General features: G+C 43.0%; 1 protein-coding gene across 1 annotated transcript in view; it reads left to right on the top strand.

The window, feature by feature from the left end:
* Positions 1–22,163, top strand: part of DCAF1 (DDB1 and CUL4 associated factor 1) — a 638,093-nt gene that overhangs the window by 158,404 nt on the left and 457,526 nt on the right. Inside the window, exon 3 of the mRNA XM_053721062.1 lies at positions 5,545–5,621. Within this exon, the coding sequence (XP_053577037.1) occupies positions 5,545–5,621 (77 nt within the window). The remainder of the gene's footprint in view (positions 1–5,544; positions 5,622–22,163) is intronic.

Raw genomic sequence — 22,163 nt, 5'->3', positions numbered from 1 at the left:
TTCTTTCAGTTCTTCAGGGGGTTCCGTTTGAACCCTTACATTCCGTTGATATTAAGTTATTATCTTGGAAAGTTTTGTTTTTAGTTGCGATTTCTTCTGCTAGAAGAGTCTCAGAATTATCTGCTCTGCAGTGTTCTCCTCCTTATCTGGTGTTCCATGCAGATAAGGTGGTTTTACGTACTAAACCTGGTTTTCTTCCAAAAGTTGTTTCTAACAAAACCATTAACCAGGAGATTATCGTACCTTCTCTGTGTCCAAAACCAGTTTCAAAGAAGGAACGTTTGTTGCACAATTTGGATGTTGTTCGCGCTCTAAAATTCTATTTAGATGCTACAAAGGATTTTAGACAAACATCTTCCTTGTTTGTTGTTTATTCAGGTAAAAGGAGAGGTCAAAAAGCAACTTCTACCTCTCTCTCTTTTTGGATTAAAAGCATCATCAGATTGGCTTACGAGACTGCCGGACGGCAGCCTCCCGAAAGAATCACAGCTCATTCCACTAGGGCTGTGGCTTCCACATGGGCCTTCAAGAACGAGGCTTCTGTTGATCAGATATGTAGGGCAGCGACTTGGTCTTCACTGCACACTTTTACCAAATTTTACAAGTTTGATACTTTTGCTTCTTCTGAGGCTATTTTTGGGAGAAAGGTTTTGCAAGCCGTGGTGCCTTCCATTTAGGTGACCTGATTTGCTCCCTCCCTTCATCCGTGTCCTAAAGCTTTGGTATTGGTTCCCACAAGTAAGGATGACGCCGTGGACCGGACACACCTATGTTGGAGAAAACAGAATTTATGTTTACCTGATAAATTTCTTTCTCCAACGGTGTGTCCGGTCCACGGCCCGCCCTGGTTTTTTAATCAGGTCTGATAATTTATTTTCTTTAACTACAGTCACCACGGTACCATATGGTTTCTCCTATGCAAATATTCCTCCTTAACGTCGGTCGAATGACTGGGGTAGGCGGAGCCTAGGAGGGATCATGTGACCAGCTTTGCTGGGCTCTTTGCCATTTCCTGTTGGGGAAGAGAATATCCCACAAGTAAGGATGACGCCGTGGACCGGACACACCGTTGGAGAAAGAAATTTATCAGGTAAACATAAATTCTGTTTTTAGCCATCCCTTTCAAGGGTAAGACCCTATTCGGGCCGGAACTGAAAGAGATCATTTCAGACATCACTGGAGGGAAAGGCCATGCCTTTCCTCAGGATAAGACGAATAAGATGAGGACCAAACAAAATAATTTTTGTTCCTTTCGAAACTTCAAAGTTGGTCCCTCTTCCTCTTCCCCTGCCACAAAGCAAGAGGGGAATTTTACTCAATCCAAGTCAGTCTGGAGACCTAACCAGACTTGGAACAAGGGTAAACAGGCCAAGAAGCCCGCTGCTGCCACCAAGACAGCATGAAGGAGTAGCCCCGATCCAGGACCGGATCTAGTAGGGGGCAGACTTTCTCTCTTTGCTCAGGCTTGGGCAAGAGACGTTCAGGGCTCCTGGGCTTTAGAAATAGTAACCCAGAGGTATCTTCTAGATTTCAAAGATTCTCCCCCAAGGGGGAGATTGCATCTTTCTCAATTGTCTGTAAACCAGACAAAAAGAGAGGCGTTCTTACGCTGTGTAGAAGACCTGTATGCCATGGGAGTGATCTGCCCAGTTCCCGGAAACAGAACAGGGGCAAGGGTTCTACTCCAATCTGTTTGTGGTTCCCGAAAAAGAGGGAACTTTCAGACCAATTTTGGATCTCAAGATGGAGACTATTCGGACTATTTTGCCGATGATCCAGGAGGGTCAATATATGACCACCGTGGACTTAAAGGATGCGTATCTACACATTCCTATCCACAAAGATCATCACCAGTTCCTCAGGTTCGCCTTTCTGGACCAGTTTGTGGCTCTTCCCTTCGGGTTGGCCAAGGCTCCCAGAATTTTCACAAAGGTGCTAGGGTCCCTTCTGACAGTTCTAAGGCCGCGGGGCATAGCTGTGGCGCCTTATCTGGACGATATCTTAATCCAGGCGTCAACTTACCAACTAGCCAAGTCTCACACGGACATCGTGTTGGCTTTTCTAAGATCTCACGGTTGGAAGGTGAACGTAAAAAAAGAGTTCACTTATCCCTCTCACAAGAGTTCCATTCCTGGGAACTCTGATAGATTCGGTGGACATGAAAAATTTTCTGACGGAGGTCAGGAAATCAAAAATTGTATCCATCTGCCGAGCTCTTCATTCCATTCCTCGGCCGTCAGTGGCTTAATGGTAGCGGCAATGGACATAGTTCCGTTTGCTCGCTTGCATCTCAGACCACTGCAACTTTGCATGCTCAAACAGTGTAATGGGAATTATGCAGATTTATCTCCTCAGATAAATCTGGACCAAGAGACCAGAGAGACTCTTCTTTGGTGGTTGTCACAGGATCATCTGTCCAAGGGAATGTGTTTCCGCAGGCCAGCGTGGGTCATAGTGACGACGGACGCCAGCCTATTGGGCTGGGGTGCAGTCTGGAATTCCCTGAAAGCACAGGGTTTGTGGACTCAGGAGGAGACTCTCCTCCCAATAAATATTCTAGAACTGAGAGCGATATTCAATGCGCTTCAGGCGTGTCCTCAGCTGGCGTCTGCCAGATTCATAAGATTCCAGTCGGACAATATCACGACTGTAGCATATATCAATCATCAGGGAGGAACAAAGAGTTCTTTAACGATGATAGAGGTTACCAAAATAATTCGATGGGCAGAGACTCACTCTTGCCATCTATCAGCAATCTATATCCCAGAACTGGGAAGCGGATTTCCTAAGTCGCCAGACTTTTCATCCGGGGGAGTGGGAACTCCATCCGGAGGTGTTTGCACAATTGATTCAGCAATGGGGCACATCAGAATTGGATCTGATGGCGTCTCGTCAGAATGCCAAACTTCCTCGTTACGGGTCCAGGTCAAGGGATCCTCAGGCAGTACTGATAGATGCTCTGGCAGTACCCTGGTCGTTCAACCTGGCTTATGTGTTTCCACCATTTCCTCTCCTCTCCTTCCTCGTTTGATTGCCAGAGAGCTTCGGTGATTTTGATAGCACCTGCGTGGCCACGCAGGACTTGGTATGCAGACCTGGTGGACATGTCATCTCTTCCACCATGGACTCTGCCACTGAGACAGGACCTTCTGATTCAAGGTCCATTCCAGCATCCAAATCTAGTTTCTCTGCGACTGACTGCTTGGAGATTGATACGCTCATTGATACGCTCATTGATACGCTCATTGATACGCTCATTGATACGCTCATTGATACGCTCATAGATACCTTGATTCAGGCTCGTAAGCCTGTCACGAGGAAAATTTATCATAAGATATGGCGTAAATATCTTTATTGGTGCAAATCCAAAGGCTACTCATGGAGTAAGATCAGGATTCCTAGGATTTTGTCCTTTCTCCAAGAAGGATTGGAGAAGGGGCTATCAGCTAGTTCCTTAAAGGGACAGATATCTGCTTTATCAATTCTACTGCACAAACGTCTTGCAGATGTTCCAGACGTTCAGTCGTTCTGTCAGGCTTTAGTTAGAATCAAGCCTGTGTTTAAACTTGTTGCTCCACCATGGAGTTTGAATTTAGTTCTTAAAGTTCTTCAAGGGGTTCCGTTTGAACCTATGCATTCCATAGATATTAAGCTTCTATCTTGGAAAGTTCTGTTTTTAGTTGCTATCTCTTCGGCTCAAAGAGTTTCTGAACTATCTGCATTGCAATGCAACTCGCCTTATCTTGTTTTCCATGCTGATAAGGTGGTTTTGCGTACCAAACCTGGATTCCTTCCTAAGGTTGTTACTAATAAGAATATTAATCAGGAAATTGTTGTTCCTTCTCTGTGTCCTAATCCTTCCTCTAATTATTAGCGTCTATTGCACAACTTGGACGTGGTTCGTGCTTTAAAATTTTACTTGCAAGCGGCCAAAGATTTCCGTCAAACATCTTAGTTGTTTGTTGCCTATTCTGGAAAACGTAGAGGTCAAAAAGCTACGGCTACCTCTCTTGCCTTTTGGCTAAAAAGCATCATCCGTTTGGCATACGAGACTGCTGGACAGCAGCCTCCTGAAAGAATTACAGCTCACTCTACTAGAGCGGTGGCTTCCACATGGGCTTTTAAACATGATGCTTCTGTTGAACAGATTTGTAAGGCTGCGACTTGGTCTTCGCTTAATACCTTTTCCAAATTTTACAAATTTGACACCTTTGCTTCTTATTAGGCTATTTTTGGGAGAAAAGTTCTTCAAGCAGTGGTGCCTTCTGTTTAACCATCTGTCTTGTCCCTCTCGTTCATCCGTGTCCTGTAGCTTTGGTATTGTATCCCACAAGTAAAGGATGAATCCATGGACTCGTCTTACCTTTATAGAAGAAAAGTAAATTTATGCTTACCTGATAAATTGATTTCTTCTATGGTAAGACGAGTCCACGGCCCGCCCTGTCATTTTAAGACAGATTATATTTTTTTGATTTAAACTCCAGTCACCTCTGCACCTTGTAGTTTCTCCTTTTTCTTTCTGTACCTTGGGTTGAATGACTGTGGGTTGGAGCTAAGGGAGGAGCTATATAGACAGCTCTGCTGTGGTGCTCTTTGCCACTTCCTGTTAGCAGGAGGATAATATCCCACAAGTAAAGGATGAATGTGTGGTCTCGTCTTATCATAGAAGAAATCAATTTATCAGGTAAGCATAAGTTTACTTTCTAGTATTTCTCTAACACAGCCCCCCACTATAAGCAGTATTTTATCTAAATCTTCTTGTTTACATTTTTTTTTTAGGGGGGGGGGGGGTTTATAACCAGAACTTAAGTTCAGAAATGTTCATTATAGGTGGGGGATACAATAGGAAACATCAGCTATTTCAAATGAGAAAATAAATGTAAATGGATAATTGGGAAAACATTAAAAGGGAGAATATAGAGGACACTCTTTTTAAGCAGATGATTACGTATCTCTATGCCCAAATGTTCTGGTAATATTTCATCTCTTATTTTATCTCTTATCACACCCTGTAACAAAGATTCCCTATGACACCCTTTTGTAATCCTGGCACCCTTGTTGAGGATTATAGTTTTAAAGTGACCAGGGCTTGATATGTTAAAGGGACATTGTACACTATTTTTCTTTGCATAAATGTTTTGTATGTGATCCATTTATTTAGCCCATCTGGGAGTGTTTTTGTAACAATGTATAGTTTTGCTTATTTTTTAATAACATTGATACTGCGGGGCTTGGTTGGGACTGTTCAAAGCAGCACAGATGTAGGCCCATGTCTACAGACTTCTGTTTGTGTAATCTGTCTTCTCATATGTGGAAGGGGGGGGGACTGCTCTTCCTGCTTTCCTAGCCCCCTTCAGTGGATGCCCCAGCCTAACCTCATCAACAGTGCTAAACTGAGAGATTCAAAGTACGTTTTTAGATCAGTATATGTCTGTATTATTCTTTATAGTAGTGTCTATTACATGCAGTTATATGAAAACTGGTGTACACTGTCCCTTTTAAATTCACAAGTATTAACATTGTTTTTTTTTCCTCTGTCCTCAGGATGTCTGAGCTGATTGAAAAGGAAACAGAGGAGTACCGTAAGGGTGACCCCGACCCTTTTGATGACAGACACCCTGGTAAGACTGAAAGGCACCTAATGTTCTTCAGAGTTTTAAAATGTGTCTCTCTACATTCAAAAGGGGTTTAATCCACACTTAATAGTTCCAACTTATATTAATCTGAAAGAAACCCAACTTTAACTAGAAACCATTCCTCTCTATTAATATATACTATACACTACAGGGCCAAAAGTATGTGGACATCTGACCATCTCACCTATATAAGCTTTTTGGACATTACATTTCATAACCAGGTTTACTCAAACCAACACGTTTCCACTGCTCCAGCGTCCAGTTGCAGCAATATGGCCCTTTAACCCTTTCATGCCGGGTTTAATTTGTCTACCACAATGTAAACAAAATTGAAATCACGGGATCTTGCATGCAATTGCGAAATTTCAATGATGGGATTGGGTCAGGGGGGCGAGCCTATAACGCTAGGCATGCCCACCATGACCTGATTTTATTCAGGAAGCGCCGTTTGCTTCAGTACAGCCAAACGGCTAGGAACATCCTAACCTCGAGAAAAGGTTAAAAAAAAAAAAAAAAGGAAATCCTTATCTACTATCACAAATACTCTGAGATTAGCATGCGATCTATATAAACCTGTAGTACACCCAAGACATGTTCCTATTTCTGAATTTCTAGTGCTTGAGTTGTTGACCATGTTTATCAGGCTTAACTTCACCATAGCCTTCTACACAAGTTCTCTTTTCCTTAAATAACAGGAAACCCTATTTCTTTCCTATGGAATGGAGAGTCCAGAATGTCATTCCAATTACTAGTGTGATATTCAACTCCTGGCCAGCAGGAGGAGGCAAAGAGCACCCCAGCAAAATTGTTAAGTTTAACTTTCCTTACCCATAATCCCCAGTCATTCTCTTTGCCTCTGTCAATGGAGGATGTGCGAAGTTGATGTCTGAAGATATAATCCTTTTATGGGTACTTTTCTCTGCAAGCAGGAATTGGGTTTATGCTGCGTCCATGTCAATCTCTTTAGTAAGAGTAATGGTTGCTTTTAGCAGTTAGAAGATTAAGCAAAGACTACCTTGCCGTCTTCTAACAACAATGCTAACCCTTTATGGAAAACCAGGGTTGGTTACTTTCTGTTTTTTTCTCTTCCTCCATTTCCCTGTCAGCGGTCAGATGAGGCTGACAGACCTGGGAATATATGCCTATCTCATAGCTGCAGCTACAAGATAAGTGCTTATTTCCTCCTTAGGCTTAGAAGGCTCAAGCACATTGGGAGTTACTGTCATCTTTACATGAAGTAAGGGTGTTATATGCCGACAATACCCGAGATATGGGATTGAGGTTTTTCACTAAACGTTCCCTGCAGCTGGTGCCTTTTATTAAGGACTGAGGGGCTATATGTTTTAATAGATGCTTATTTAGCATAGTGGTATCAGCAGGGCTTGGGGTCAAGCTTTCAACAGTATGCTGGCTTTAGTCTCTTTTTCTTTCATGTAATTAGCAAGAGTCCATGAGCTAGTGACGTATGGGATATACATTCCTACCAGGAGGGGCAAAGTTTCCCAAACCTCAAAATGCCTATAAATACACCCCTCACCACACCCACAATTCAGTTTTACAAACTTTGCCTCCGATGGAGGTGGTGAAGTAAGTTTGTGCTAGATTCTACGTTGATATGCGCTCCGCAGCAAGTTGGAGCTCGGTTTTCCTCTCAGCGTGCAGTGAATGTCAGAGGGATGTGAGGAGAGTATTGCCTATTTGAATGCAGTGATCTCCTTCTACGGGGTCTATTTCATAGGTTCTCTGTTATCGGTCGTAGAGATTCATCTCTTACCTCCCTTTTCAGATCGACGATATACTCTTATATATACCATTACCTCTGCTGATTCTCGTTTCAGTACTGGTTTGGCTTTCTACAAACATGTAGATGAGTGTCCTGGGGTAAGTAAATCTTATTTTCTGTGACACTCTAAGCTATGGTTGGGCACTTTTGTTTATAAAGTTCTAAATATATGTATTCAAACATTTATTTGCCTTGACTCAGAATGTTCAACTTTCCTTATTTTCAGACAGTCAGTTTCATATTTGGGATAATGCATTTGATTTAATCATTTTTTCTTACCTTCTAAAATTTGACTCTTCCCTGTGGGCTGTTAGGCTTGCGGGGGCTGAAAATGCTTCATTTTATTGCGTCATTCTTGGCGCTGACTTTTTTGGCGCAAAAAAATTTGTTTCCGTTTCCGGCGTCATACATGTCGCCGGAAGTCGCGTCATTTTTTGACGTTATTTTGCGCCAAAAATGTCGGCGTTCCGGATGTGGCGTCATTTTGGCGCCAAAAAGCATTTAGGCGCCAAATAATGTGGGCGTCTTATTGGCGCGAAAAATATGGGCGTCGCTTTTGTCTCCACATTATTTAAGTCTCATTTTTCATTGCTTCTGGTTGCTAGAAGCTTGTTCTTTGGCATTTTTTCCCATTCCTGAAACTGTCATTTAAGGAATTTGATCAATTTTGCTTTATATATGTTTTTTTTTCTCTTACATATTGCAAGATGTCTCACGTTGCATCTGAGTCAGAAGATACTACAGGAAAATCGCTGTCTAGTGCTGGATCTACCAAAGCTAAGTGTATCTGCTGTAAACTTTTGGTAGCTATTCCTCCAGCTGTTGTTTGTATTGATTGTCATGACAAACTTGTTAAAGCAGATAATATTTCCTTTAGTAAAGTACCATTGCCTGTTGCAGTTCCTTCAACATCTAAGGTGCAGAATGTTCCTGATAATATAAGAGATTTTGTTTCTGAATCCATAAAGAAGGCTATGTCTGTTATTTCTCCTTCTAGTAAACGTAAAAAATCTTTTAAAACTTCTCTCCCTACAGATGAATTTTTAAATGAACATCATCATTCTGATTCTGATGACTCTTCTGGTTCAGAGGATTCTGTCTCAGAGGTTGATGCTGATAAATCTTCATATTTTTTTAAAATGGAATTTATTCGTTCTTTACTTAAAGAAGTACTAATTGCTTTAGAAATAGAGGATTCTGGTCCTCTTGATACTAATTCTAAACGTTTGGATAAGGTATTTAAAGCTCCTGTGGTTATTCCAGAAGTTTTTCCTGTTCCTAATGCTATTTCTGCAGTAATTTCCAAAGAATGGGATAAATTGGGTAATTCATTTACTACTCCTAAACGTTTTAAGCGATTATATCCTGTGCCATCTGACAGATTAGAATTTTGGGACAAAATCCCTAAAGTTGATGGGGCTATTTCTACCCTTGCTAAAAGTACTACTGTGACGAACCAAGGTTATCCAACCCTGCGCCAGTCACTTATTTGGCACAGAAAGGGTTTTCAGCCCCCTTTTCTGTCACCTATAGGTCACAATCTAGCCACACCAGGCAAGCTTGTGATTCAGTTTAGTGGGTGCAAGAGTTAATTCGCATTCCCTTAATCTGTACTAGACGTAAGAGAAATGCCCAACACTCCCTTGTAATGCCACCCACAATAAACTATAAATCCTATAGCTCAAATGCTGCCACCACTTAAAATGTATTAAAGGGAAAATCTTAAGGAAAACCCCAGACTTTACACATTAACTCTAGAAATACAATTTAGCAGAAAATAACCTAAAATTATACAGTTCTAATATTCCAGTCTTTCAGTAACGTGGTTCAATTATTAGACAAAGGCCAAACTTAATAAAGGAATTATTTATTATGCCAAAAATATTATGCACCATGCATTATTAATAAAAAGTTGTTACAAATAAAATTACACACGCAAACAGTATTTTAAAATAAAAAGGAGAAAAACAGAATTGAATACTTTCCTAGTCTTCAAGATCTGCGCCAGGGGCTGGCATGAAAATGATGGCTCCTTACTTCTGTACAGCAGCTCCCCTTGTAAGAATGACAATCTTATTGTTAAAAAATAAGAATCTTAAACCTACTTCTCAGAGATCATGTTGCTTAACCACACCCTCCTGGGCGGGCTAAGAAACCCCACTGTCTTTACAAACTTCAATAGACTAAATTTCTTGCCTGAATTTATACAATCCATTATCATTCCTGCTAGGTAAGAAATTTCTATATTTACATATTTAGAACCTCTTAGTTTTATTGGGAGAACCAGTTTGATATCAAATATGCCATAGGTTGTCATATTTACCTGCCGTTAAAGTTATAACACTTTTAACCCACATATGTACATAGTATACCAATGTCCTGTCAGTGACCTGGTCAGTTTTTGTAATGAAGGGCCTGTTTTGCATCATGCATTCTATTGACAGCTTAAGCCATAAACTTTATCCTGTGTATCTCTGTGACTAAGAGCTTCAGTGATTTTATGACTCAATGCATACACACTAGCATTTGGTGGCTAGTTAGAGGGTTCTGGCACTTCAAAGAAAATACAAACACAATTCTTCTTGAAAACAAATAACTGTTTTGAGTGCAAGCTGCACAAAGTTAACTCCTTAGGAGCTGAATCCTGAGATATTTGTGACACCTCCCCCAATAAGAGACGCAAAAGGGGGTGGCTACGAGCCACTCCCGATGCGTATCAAAAGGAGCTTCCCCTTGTGGTGAGAACACCATTGCCAGACAGATTGCACCTAGCAGTTTTGGCAGCAGGATGCCCTCCTTTTAAAAGTGACACACTAGTTGCTCTACCCAACCGATTGAATATATTGCAGGGCCCCTCCCATGCAGCCTCTAGTTTGTTCTGTCTCATGGGCCTGAGTACAAGAACATTATGGACCATCTCACACACTCCCTCTCTGGCAGTAAACTCCTGCAACTGTTTTTGTGTGAATATGGCATCTCTGGGTTTTGCAGGTACCTCCCCCAATAAGGTTGGCATCTTATCCCTGTACAACACATCATCCCCTGTTACAGAGGTGCCTGTGAAACCTAGTGTCTTGCTACCTATGGTGTGCTCTCTAAGCATATTGTGTGCTGTCAGTTGCTGCTTAACTACCATAGGCTCTTGCCCTCCCACTGGAGTAGAATTCCTGTACTCCTGCACTCTGTTATGGTTGGTAGGGGGTTGACTAACTGCCCCCCTTCTCCTCACTGTGGGTTCTAACTGCTGGGGACACTGATGCTGCACATCTATCAGTGTATTTGCTGAATGGCACGGTGGGGCTGTGTAAATACACTTCTCTGTACTCCTCCCCCCTGTGCCTGCAGTCTGTGTCAGTCTCTGTCCCCTAGCCTGTGCAGTCTGTTTATAGGTCACAGCTGAGGTTACTGGGGTCTCTGTCACCCACAATCTTTCACACTCATTCTGGGGGTCCCTCAAAGAGTATCCTGTACCCTCCTCCCCCACACAGTCTGAAATCTGTGGCTTTGCTGCTTCTGTCCTAGAGTGGGCTAGTTTGCCCCCCTGCTCTCTCTCACAGTCAGCCTGCCACTTTGCATAATCACACAGAATCTGGTATCCTTTTGACACTGGTGCAGACAAGCACACATCTTCCTTCTGCCATTTATCCCAACTATTGTGTCTTTTCACAGGGTACAGAATTGTCCCTGGCAGAGACTGGCACACATCATCCAGCGGCCCAGTCACCCAGTCATTCTCTCCCCCGTCAATCTCACCTCCTTCTATAGAATACACTGATTCAATCACAGACAGACACGCACCCCTCATCTGCCTTCTCTCACAGACAAGCTCTTCCCGTACAGCTAAACTTGGTTCCGGCACAGACAGACCCACACAGTCTATCTGCCTTTCTCCCCCAACAGCTAACGGTAATTCTGCCGATACTGCTGGTTTAAGTACAGGAAGACACACACCGTCTGTCTGTCGTTCTCCCCAGTCAGTCTCTTCTCTCGCAGATTCACCTCTCAGCACAGACACCCCCAGTTCAGGCACAGCCCTGCGCACACATGCACTCTGTCCTCCCTCCTGGTCATAATGTCTCTGAGCATTTTTACACACAGCCCTTTCCACATAAGGTTCTGCAACTAATGTCACTAGGTCACATGTAGCATTGTCAGGCACATAAAGAGATAACAATCTACCCAAATCAGTACCCAGTAAAACATCATTAGGAATATTTTCAGATACCCCCACATTTCTTAAACCTCTCCCCACTCCCCAATCAAGATATATACGTGCCATAGGCACTGCAAGTTTCATTCCCCCAATCCCTTTAACTGCTAGAGTCTTTCCAGGGATAATGTTCTCAGAGTTCACTAGCTTTGGATGCACCATAGTCACTTCTGCACCTGTGTCCCTTAGCCCTAGGGTTACCTTATCTCCAACAGTCACAGGTTGCAGGTTCTCATGGTTGTTTTCCTCTGGACAGGTAACAAACAAAACAGATGCTGGTACTTCTGAGGGATTACTCCCTCCATCTGATTGCCCCAAGTTAACACTCTGGGCAAGTGGAGCTGATGTGGCCCACTTTGTTGCAAATAAAACATCTGCGGGTATCCCCCTGCCCAGATGCAGCACTCGCCCCTCCTTTCCCAGAGGGAGCAGACACACTGGATAAAGGCACAGCAGGCTTTGTGAAGGGGGGTCGTGCAGCAGCTCCTTTACAGGTGGATCCCCCCTTAGAAAAGGATTTCCTCCCATTCTCTGGAGACCTGTTAGCTGTGTAAAAATCAGCCAGCTCGCCAGCTTCCAATGCTGTTATGGGCTTCCGATCTAAAACCCATTCTTGAACTCCGGCTGGGCACAGCTGCATAAATTGCTCCTTCACAATCAAATCTTCCAGCTCCTCCATAGTGGCAACTTTTAATCCTCTGACCCACTGTTTAAAGGCTGTCCTCAAGTTTCCAACAGCTGTAATATAGCTCTCTGACACACCTTTCTGCAGGGAACGGAATTTCTTTCGGTAAACTTCAGGAGTAAGATTGTATCTCCTCTGCAGGGCAGCTTTAATGGAATCATAGTCCTGATCAAACTCTGGGGGTAGTTCAGCAAACGCCTCCAGTGCAGGACCTTTCAGGCCAGGGGTAAGGTACTTGGCCCACTGCTCCCTTGGCAACTGGAACTGTCTGCACACTTTCTCAAAGCTACGCAGGAATACATCCACATCTCCATCTTTCTCCAGGGTGGGAAAATTCTCTGCACGCACTCTGGGAGCAGGGGGGTCTCTAGGTTCACTAACAGGTGAGACCATCCCTCTCTCCAACCGTGCAAGCTGTAGCTGATACTCTCTCTCCGCCTGTCGTTCAGCCGCCTGTCTTTCAGCAACCTGTCTCTCAGCTGCCAGAGACGCCTGCCTCTCAGCCACGGCAGCCTGTCGTTCAGTAGCCTGTCTTTCATAAAACTTTGTAATCAGTTCCATGCGCAAACTTGCATCCACTGAGCCCATATGTTTAAGAACAGTTTGCAAATAACAGTCCAATGGATCCCCAGATCCTGATGAATCACCGCCCACAGCTGCAGACATCTCTCCTGAGACTTCAACTGGTGTGATTTGGCTGTTATCATATTCAACAAGAGCTTGTATTAGTGAATCTTTGTTCTTTGAACGTATTGGAATATCCCGCTCCTGGCATAGGAGTATAAGTGCCTCTCTAGATCGCTGCTCGTATGCCTCCATAGCAAAAATAAAATAGAAAAGAAAAACAGAGAATAGGGAAGGGGACTGTTTGCAATGTGTGACTATATAATGCACTGAGTTTTAGCCTTTGGAAATTGTAAGAAACAATTTCTTTTAGTACCGGGATTTTCACACTAGCAAATCCACAAGCACTAAAATCTAATAATAAAATTTTTTATCTACACCGCTGCCCACCAATTTGTGACGAACCAAGGTTATCCAACCCTGCGCCAGTCACTTATTTGGCACAGAAAGGGTTTCAGCCCCCTTTTCTGTCACCTATAGGTCACAATCTAGCCACACCAGGCAAGCTTGTGATTCAGTTTAGTGGGTGCAAGAGTTAATTCGCATTCCCTTAATCTGTACTAGACGTAAGAGAAATGCCCAACACTCCCTTGTAATGCCACCCACAATAAACTATAAATCCTATAGCTCAAATGCTGCCACCACTTAAAATGTATTAAAGGGAAAATCTTAAGGAAAACCCCAGACTTTACACATTAACTCTAGAAATACAATTTAGCAGAAAATAACCTAAAATTATACAGTTCTAATATTCCAGTCTCTTTCAGTAACGTGGTTCAATTATTAGACAAAGGCCAAACTTAATAAAGGAATTATTTATTATGCCAAAAATATTATGCACCATGCATTATTAATAAAAAGTTGTTACAAATAAAATTACACACGCAAACAGTATTTTAAAATAAAAAGGAGAAAAACAGAATTGAATACTTTCCTAGTCTTCAAGATCTGTGCCAGGGGCTGGCATGAAAATGATGGCTCCTTACTTCTGTACAGCAGCTCCCCTTGTAAGAATGACAATCTTATTGTTAAAAAATAAGAATCTTAAACCTACTTCTCAGAGATCATGTTGCTTAACCACACCCTCCTGGGCGGGCTAAGAAGCCCCACTGTCTTTACAAACTTCAATAGACTAAATTTCTTGCCTGAATTTATACAATCCATTATCATTCCTGCTAGGTAAGAAATTTCTATATTTACATATTTAGAACCTCTTAGTTTTATTGGGAGAACCAGTTTGATATCAAATATGCCATAGGTTGTCATATTTACCTGCCGTTAAAGTTATAACACTTTTAACCCACATATGTACATAGTATACCAATGTCCTGTCAGTGACCTGGTCAGTTTTTGTAATGAAGGGCCTGTTTTGCATCATGCATTCTATTGACAGCTTAAGCCATAAACTTTATCCTGTGTATCTCTGTGACTAAGAGCTTCAGTGATTTTATGACTCAGTGCATACACACTAGCATTTGGTGGCTAGTTAGAGGGTTCTGGCACTTCAAAGAAAATACAAACACAATTCTTCTTGAAAACAAATAACTGTTTTGAGTGCAAGCTGCACAAAGTTAACTCCTTAGGAGCTGAATCCTGAGATATTTGTGACAACTACTATTCCTACGTCAGATGGTACTTCGTTTAAGGATCCTTTAGATAGGAAAATTGAATCCTTTCTAAGAAAAGCTTATCTGTGTTCAGGTAATCTTCTTAGACCTGCTATATCTTTGGCTGATGTTGCTGCAGCTTCAACTTTCTGGTTGGAAACTTTAGCGCAACAAGTAACACATCATGATTCTCATGATATTATTATTCTTCTACAGCATGCTAATAATTTTATCTGTGATGCCATTTTTGATATTATCAGAGTTGATGTCAGGTTTATGTCTCTAGCTATTTTAGCTAGAAGAGCTTTATGGCTTAAACTTGGAATGCTGATATGGCTTCTAAATCAACTTTACTTTCCATTTCTTTCCAGGGTAACAAATTATTTGGTTCTCAGTTGGATTCCATTATTTCAACTGTTACTGGTGGGAAAGGAACTTTTTTACCACAGGATAAAAAATCTAAAGGTAAAAGCAGGGCTAATAATCGTTTTCGTTCCTTTCGTTTCAACAAAGAACAAAAGCCTGATCCTTCATCCTCAGGAGCAGTTTCAGTTTGGAAACCATCTCCAGTCTGGAATAAATCCAAGCCAGCTAGAAAGGCAAAGCCTGCTTCTAAGTCCACATGAAGGTGCGGCCCTCATTCCAGCTCAGCTGGTAGGGGGCAGGTTACGTTTTTTCAAGGAAATTTGGATCAATTCTGTTCACAATCTTTGGATTCAGAGCATTGTTTCAGAAGGGTACAGAATTGGTTTCAAGATGAGACCTCCTGCAAAGACATTTTTTCTTTCCCGTGTCCCAGTAAATCCAGTAAAAGCTCAAGCATTTCTGAAATGTGTTTCAGATCTAGAGTTGACTGGAGTAATTATGCCAGTTCCAGTTCCGGAACAGGGGATGGGGTTTTATTCAAATCTCTTCATTGTACCAAAGAAGGAGAATTCCTTCAGACCAGTTCTGGATCTAAAAATATTGAATCATTATGTAAGAATACCAACGTTCAAGATGGTAACTGTAAGGACTATCTTGCCTTTTGTTCAGCAAGGGAATTATATGTCCACAATAGATTTACAGGATGCATATCTGCATATTCCGATTCATCCAGATCATTATCGGTTCCTGAGATTCTCTTTTCTGGACAAGCATTACCAGTTTGTGGCTCTGCCGTTTGGCCTAGCTACAGCTCCAAGAATTGTTACAAAGGTTCTCGGTGCCCTTCTGTCTGTAATCAGAGAACAGGGTATTGTGGTATTTCCTTATTTGGACGATATCTTGGTACTTGCTCAGTCTTTACATTTAGCAGAATCTCATACGACTCGACATGTGTTGTTTCTTCAAGATCATGGTTGGAGGATCAATTTACCAAAAAGTTCGTTGATTCCTCAGACAAGGGTAACCTTTCTGGGTTTCCAGATGGATTCAGTGTCCATGACTCTGTCTTTAACAGACAAGAGACGTCTAAAATTGATTGCAGCTTGTCGAAACCTTCAGTCACAATCATTCCCTTCGGTAGCCTTATGCATGGAAATTCTAGGTCTTATGACTGCTGCATCGGACGCGATCCCCTTTGCTCGTTTTCACATGCGACCTCTTCAGCTCTGTATGCTGAAGCAATGGTGCAAAGATTACACGAAGATATCTCAATTAATATCTTTAAAACCGATTGTTCGACACTCTCTAACATGGTGGACAGATCACCATCGTTTAATTCAGGGGGCTTCTTTTGTGCTTCCGACCTGGACTGTAATTTCAACAGGTGCAAGTCTCACAGGTTGGGGAGCTGTGTGGGGATCTCTGAAGGCACAAGGAGTTTGGGAATCTCAGGAGGTGAGATTACCGATCAATATTTTGGAACTCCGTGCAATTTTCAGAGCTCTTCAGTTTTGGCCTCTTCTGAAGAGAGAATTGTTCATTTGTTTTCAGACAGACAATGTCACAACTGTGGCATACATCAATCATCAAGGAGGGACTCACAGTCCTCTGGCTATGAAAGAAGTATCTCGAATTTTGGTTTGGGCGGAATCCAGCTCCTGTCTAATCTCTGCGGTTCATATCCCAGGTATAGACAATTGGGAAGCGGATTATCTCAGTCGCCAAACGTTGCATCCGGGCGAATGGTCTCTTCACCCAGAGGTATTTCTTCAGATTGTTCAAATGTGGGAACTTCCAGAAATAGATCTGATGGCGTCCCATCTAAACAAGAAACTTCCCAGGTATCTGTCCAGATCCCGGGATCCTCAGGCGGAGGCAGTGGATGCATTATCACTTCCTTGGAAGTATCATCCTGCCTATATCTTTCCGCCTCTAGTTCTTCTTCCAAGAGTAATCTCCAAGATTCTGAAGGAATGCTCGTTTGTTCTGCTGGTAGCTCCGGCATGGCCTCACAGGTTTTGGTATGCGGATCTTGTCCGGATGGCCTCTTGCCAACCGTGGACTCTTCCGTTAAGACCAGACCTTCTGTCACAAGGTCCTTTTTTCCATCAGGATCTGAAATCCTTAAATTTAAAGGTATGGAGATTGAACGCTTGATTCTTGGTCAAAGAGGTTTCTCTGACTCTGTGATTAATACTATGTTACAGGCTCGTAAATCTGTATCTCGAGAGATATATTATAGAGTCTGGAAGACTTATATTTCTTGGTGTCTTTCTCATCATTTTTCTTGGCATTCTTTTAGAATATCGAGAATTTTACAGTTTCTTCAGGATGGTTTAGATAAGGGTTTGTCCGCAAGTTCTTTGAAAGGACAAATCTCTGCTCTTTCTGTTCTTTTTCACAGAAAGATTGCTATTCGTCTTGATATTCATTGTTTTGTACAAGCTTTGGTTCGTATAAAACCTGTTATTAAGTCAATTTCTCCTCCTTGGAGTTTGAATTTGGTTCTGGGAGCTCTTCAAGCTCCTCCGTTTGAACCTATGCATTCATTGGACATTAAATTACTTTCTTGGAAAGTTTTGTTCCTTTTGGCCATCTCTTCTGCCAGAAGAGTTTCTGAATTATCTGCTCTTTCTTGTGAGTCTCCTTTTCTGATTTTTCATCAGGATAAGGCGGTGTTGCGAACTTCTTTTGAATTTTTACCTAAAGTTGTGAATTCCAACAACATTAGTAGAGAAATTGTGGTTCCTTCATTATGTCCTAATCCTAAGAATTCTAAGGAGAAATCGTTGCATTCTTTGGATGTTGTTAGAGCTTTGAAATATTATGTTGAAGCTACGAAATCTTTCCGTAAGACTTCTAGTCTATTTGTTATCTTTTCCGGTTCTAGAAAAGGCCAGAAAGCTTCTGCCATTTCTTTGGCATCTTGGTTGAAATCTTTAATTCATCTTGCCTATGTTGAGTCGGGTAAAACTCCGCCTCAAAGGATTACAGCTCATTCTACTAGGTCAGTTTCTACTTCCTGGGCGTTTAGGAATGAAGCTTCGGTTGACCAGATTTGCAAAGCAGCAACTTGGTCCTCTTTGCATACTTTTACTAAATTCTACCTTTTTGATGTATTTTCTTCTTCTGAAGCAGTTTTTGGTAGAAAAGTACTTCAGGCAGCGGTTTCAGTTTGAATCTTCTGCTTATGTTTTTCGTTAAACTTTATTTTTGGGTGTGGATTATTTTCAGCAGGAATTGGCTGTCTTTATTTTATCCCTCCCTCTCTAGTGACTCTTGTGTGGAAAGATCCACATCTTGGGTAGTCATTATCCCATACGTCACTAGCTCATGGACTCTTGCTAATTACATGAAAGAAAACATAATTTATGTAAGAACTTACCTGATAAATTCATTTCTTTCATATTAGCAAGAGTCCATGAGGCCCGCCCTTTTTTTGTGGTGGTTATGATTTTTGTATAAAGCACAATTATTCCAATTCCTTATTTTATATGCTTTCGCACTTTTTTATCACCCCACTTCTTGGCTATTCGTTAAACTGAATTGTGGGTGTGGTGAGGGGTGTATTTATAGGCATTTTGAGGTTTGGGAAACTTTGCCCCTCCTGGTAGGACTGTATATCCCATCCACTAGCTCATGGACTCTTGCTAATATGAAAGAAATGAATTTATCAGGTAAGTTCTTACATAAATTATGTTTTTTGGCTCTGGGTATCCTGGTCCTCAGCAGCCAGTACATAGATTTCAGTCCTATGAGGTCTGGGCTTGGGACAATCGCAATGTGCACTACATGAGTTTTAAGTTTTACAGGCTATGGGAACAGTAGGCTTGTTTTAAACTCTTATTTTCTTCCTAATGAGAGAGTCCACAGCCGCATTCATTACTTATGGGAAAATAAGAACCTGGCCACCAGGAGGAGGTAGGGACCCACCAGCCAAAGGCATAAATACTCCTCCCACTTCTCCTATCCCCCAGTCATCCTTTGCCTTTCATCCCAGGAGGTTGGCAGAGATGTGTCAGAAGTTTTCTTTTAATATTATTTTTCAAGGATACTGGGCTGCAGGGGCTGAACCCTTGCCCTCCCTATAGGCTTCACCCCAGTTGTTTCTCAGTGGTTTTGGGCTCCTCGGAGCAACCACTGTCCCTGGAAGCTTTGGTTTGCTTGTCTTGTGAAAAACTGGTGTATGACCAGGAAAACCCTCCTAGGCTGGCCGGGCCCCTGGAACTCCCGGTCGGCCACCTAACCACAGACACCCGCCTAACTCCTCTCAGGCTGTCCGGGCACCTGGAACTCCCGGTCGCCACAGGACAGCAGGACACCCGCTAACTTTTACCCCTGGTCGCTCCAGCAACCATGTGCCCCAGAGCTCCGCTCTTTTGGGGATTAGTAGCCCCTAGGGAGTACAAGAGGTGGGGGAGTTACCAGAGGGGAGCTGCTTTGGGAACCAGGGGTTTTGGACACCCCTACCCCTATAACTTCAATGGGTTGTATCTCCGGTCCCCAATAACGAATCACGCCACTTTTTGGACTGCAGCATCTGGGGACTGAGAGCTGGAAGTGCCGCCGCTCCCCCGCGGATCACCCCAAAACCGTCACCACTGTGTCCTGGGATTCTGTGGGGCTATGGTTTCTATTGAGGCGCCGGTCAGTCTGGAGGGGCGGGAATGGCGGGAAAACTGTGGCATTGTCTCCCTGTCTTATCAAGATGAGCTGTCTGTATAAAAGGAGTGTGTATTTTCAGTAAAATCAGTTCTATTTTTCACCTGAATGCTAGTCTGTCTAGTTATTTGGGTGGGCTCCTGCTAGAATCACTTTCCTGAGCTACATAGCTAATTCTTCCAGGCAGAGGATGGACCCGGTCGACGGCGCTACCCAGTCGGGGTAACGGGGAGTCCGTCACATTATTTTACTTTTATTTCTTTTAAATATGTCTCTTATCGAGGGTGCTACTCTTCGACATGGGACAGGAGTTTTAAGTAGTCCTGTTAGTCTCTCGTGGAGGGCCTGGGCGAAAGTGAGAGTCTGGAGATGCAGTGGGAGCTTCCCCTGCGACACCATCCTGTCTCATATTCACAGCTCCGTTTCAGCACTTGGGGTTGCCGAACTTCTTTTCGCTACATGCTGTCTTCTCTCAAGTCCATGACGGAGACGATGCTACTGTTCGTCACACTTGAAGGGCCGTGTTCCTGTACCACGGCGTGGATTCCGGTAAGATCGTTTCATTTTATTCCGTTATCTGTAATGTGATTATTATGACAGGTATGTATGGGCCCTCGCTGAGGCACCTTCTGCTCCTATCTGGGAATCATGGAATAATTTCTCCTAAGGGTGGATTAGTGAACGGGGATGTTTTTTTTTTTTAATCATGTTTCTTATGTGATTCAACCTGCTTGTGTATGTGCATAGGGGCTCTGCGGCCGAGTCATATGCCTATGTGGTACATATTCGCTTGTTCTTTCGGTTGTGGTTTACACTGCCTAGAACTATACCTTTTTGATTATGCCCGTTTTATTCAGACTTGCTTAACTTTTTCTGTGGGCCTAGTTTTGCCGCCCTTTAGTGGCACGCTTTTTGGGATTTCGTGGGGCATCTGGTGACCGGGCGCATTTTTACGCTTGGGTGGGTCTTCTTCCCCTTTCCTCATTTCTAACTGAGTGGCGACGGAGGAAAGAGTCTGCTCCGCTGAGGTCTGGTCATAGCAGGTGGTGAGTGCCCCCAGCCATTGTGGGTGTCAGGTGCCAGTCACTTTTTTTTTCAATCTCGGTTTATCTTGGGCAGTCTTAAGCCATGGAGTATTCCAATGCCGGGACTATTTTTATATCTGATTCTGAGTCGTCCTCGGATGAGGACCGTAATTTGGCCCTGTTATCGCAAGTCTGCCAATTTTGTCTTTCGTGCCTGGATAGTTTGCCGGGTCCCTCGGGCTTGGGGGACCCTGGGCCTTCCGAGCCATCTGCTGGGGGCTCTGCTCCTCATGAGGCGCCTTCCCAATCGCATACTCCTTTTACTTTTAAGGTTGGCCCCAATGTTGTTGTCCCCTTTGCACAAGCAGGAATGTTTCCCCTGGAGATGGCGGGACATTTTCGATTTAATATTTTAATGGTGCTGATTCGCTTGCAAAACCCTGAAGATTCCTTGCAGTTATGTGCCTGCCTGCCTATTCCGGGTGTTCAGACCGTGAACGGCACTATAATATTCCCCCCGGGGGTGTTTGTTCCCCATTGTTGATCCTTTCGTTATAGGATTGAGCGGCTGTGTGTCCTATTACTACGACTTTTTGACTTATTGGGGGATCCTTTCCTTTATGGTCCGAGGACTTCTCAGTTCTTGCAAGGTTCTTCGAGATAGGCTAGTGGGGATGTGACCACCTAGAAATTTAGACAAACTTCTTTCTCTGTTTTTTTTTCTCTTTCCGGGAAACGTGGGGGTCAAAGGGCCTCTTCGACTTCCTTATCTTTTTGGCTGAGGAGTGTCCTCCGTTTCGCATTGAGACAGCAGGACATAAGCCTCCTTTGAGGATTACGGCTCATTCAACTAGAGCTGTAACCTCTTCTTGAGCCTTTAAGAACAAGGTTTCTATGGAGCAGATTTGTAAGGCGCTATTTTGTCCTCTTTACATTCCTTTGCAACATTTTACAAATTTTATGTTTTTGCTTCGGCGGAAGCAGCTTTTGGGAGAAAGGTTCTGCAGGCAGTGGTGCCCTCAGTATAGGGTCCGCCTCCTTTAACCCTCCCGTTTTTTTCATTCAGTGACCTCTAGAGCTTGGGTATTTGTTCCCACGAGTAATAAATGAAGCAGTGGACTCTCCTCCCATTAAGATGTAAAACATAAATTATGCTTGCCTGATAATTTAATTTCCATCTGTGGGAGGAGAGTCCACTGCTCCCACCCGTTTCTCCGGGGGTGGACCTAAATTTAATATTAATCTTCTGGCACCATTTATAGCCTGATATTCTCCTACTGTTCCTTGCTCCCTTGGCAGAATGACTAGGGGATGAGGGGAGTAGGGGAGGTATTTAAGCCTTTGGCTGGGGTGTCTTTGCCTCCTCCTGGTGGCCAGGTTCTTAATTCCCACAAGTAATGAATGAAGCAGTGGACACTCCTCCCACAGATGGAAATGCAATTATCAGGTAAGCATAATTTAGATTTTCTCAAAATTCTACAAATTTGATACTTTTTGCCTTGACTGCGGTCTCTTTTAGGAGAAAGGTTCTTCAAGTGGTGGTGCCTTCTGTTTAGGTCCTCCTG

This window comes from Bombina bombina, chromosome 7, assembly GCF_027579735.1.
Source record: "Bombina bombina isolate aBomBom1 chromosome 7, aBomBom1.pri, whole genome shotgun sequence".
Lineage (NCBI taxonomy): Eukaryota > Metazoa > Chordata > Amphibia > Anura > Bombinatoridae > Bombina > Bombina bombina.
Note: the sequence above shows the minus strand (reverse complement) of the source record. Positions and strands in the feature narration are given on the sequence as shown.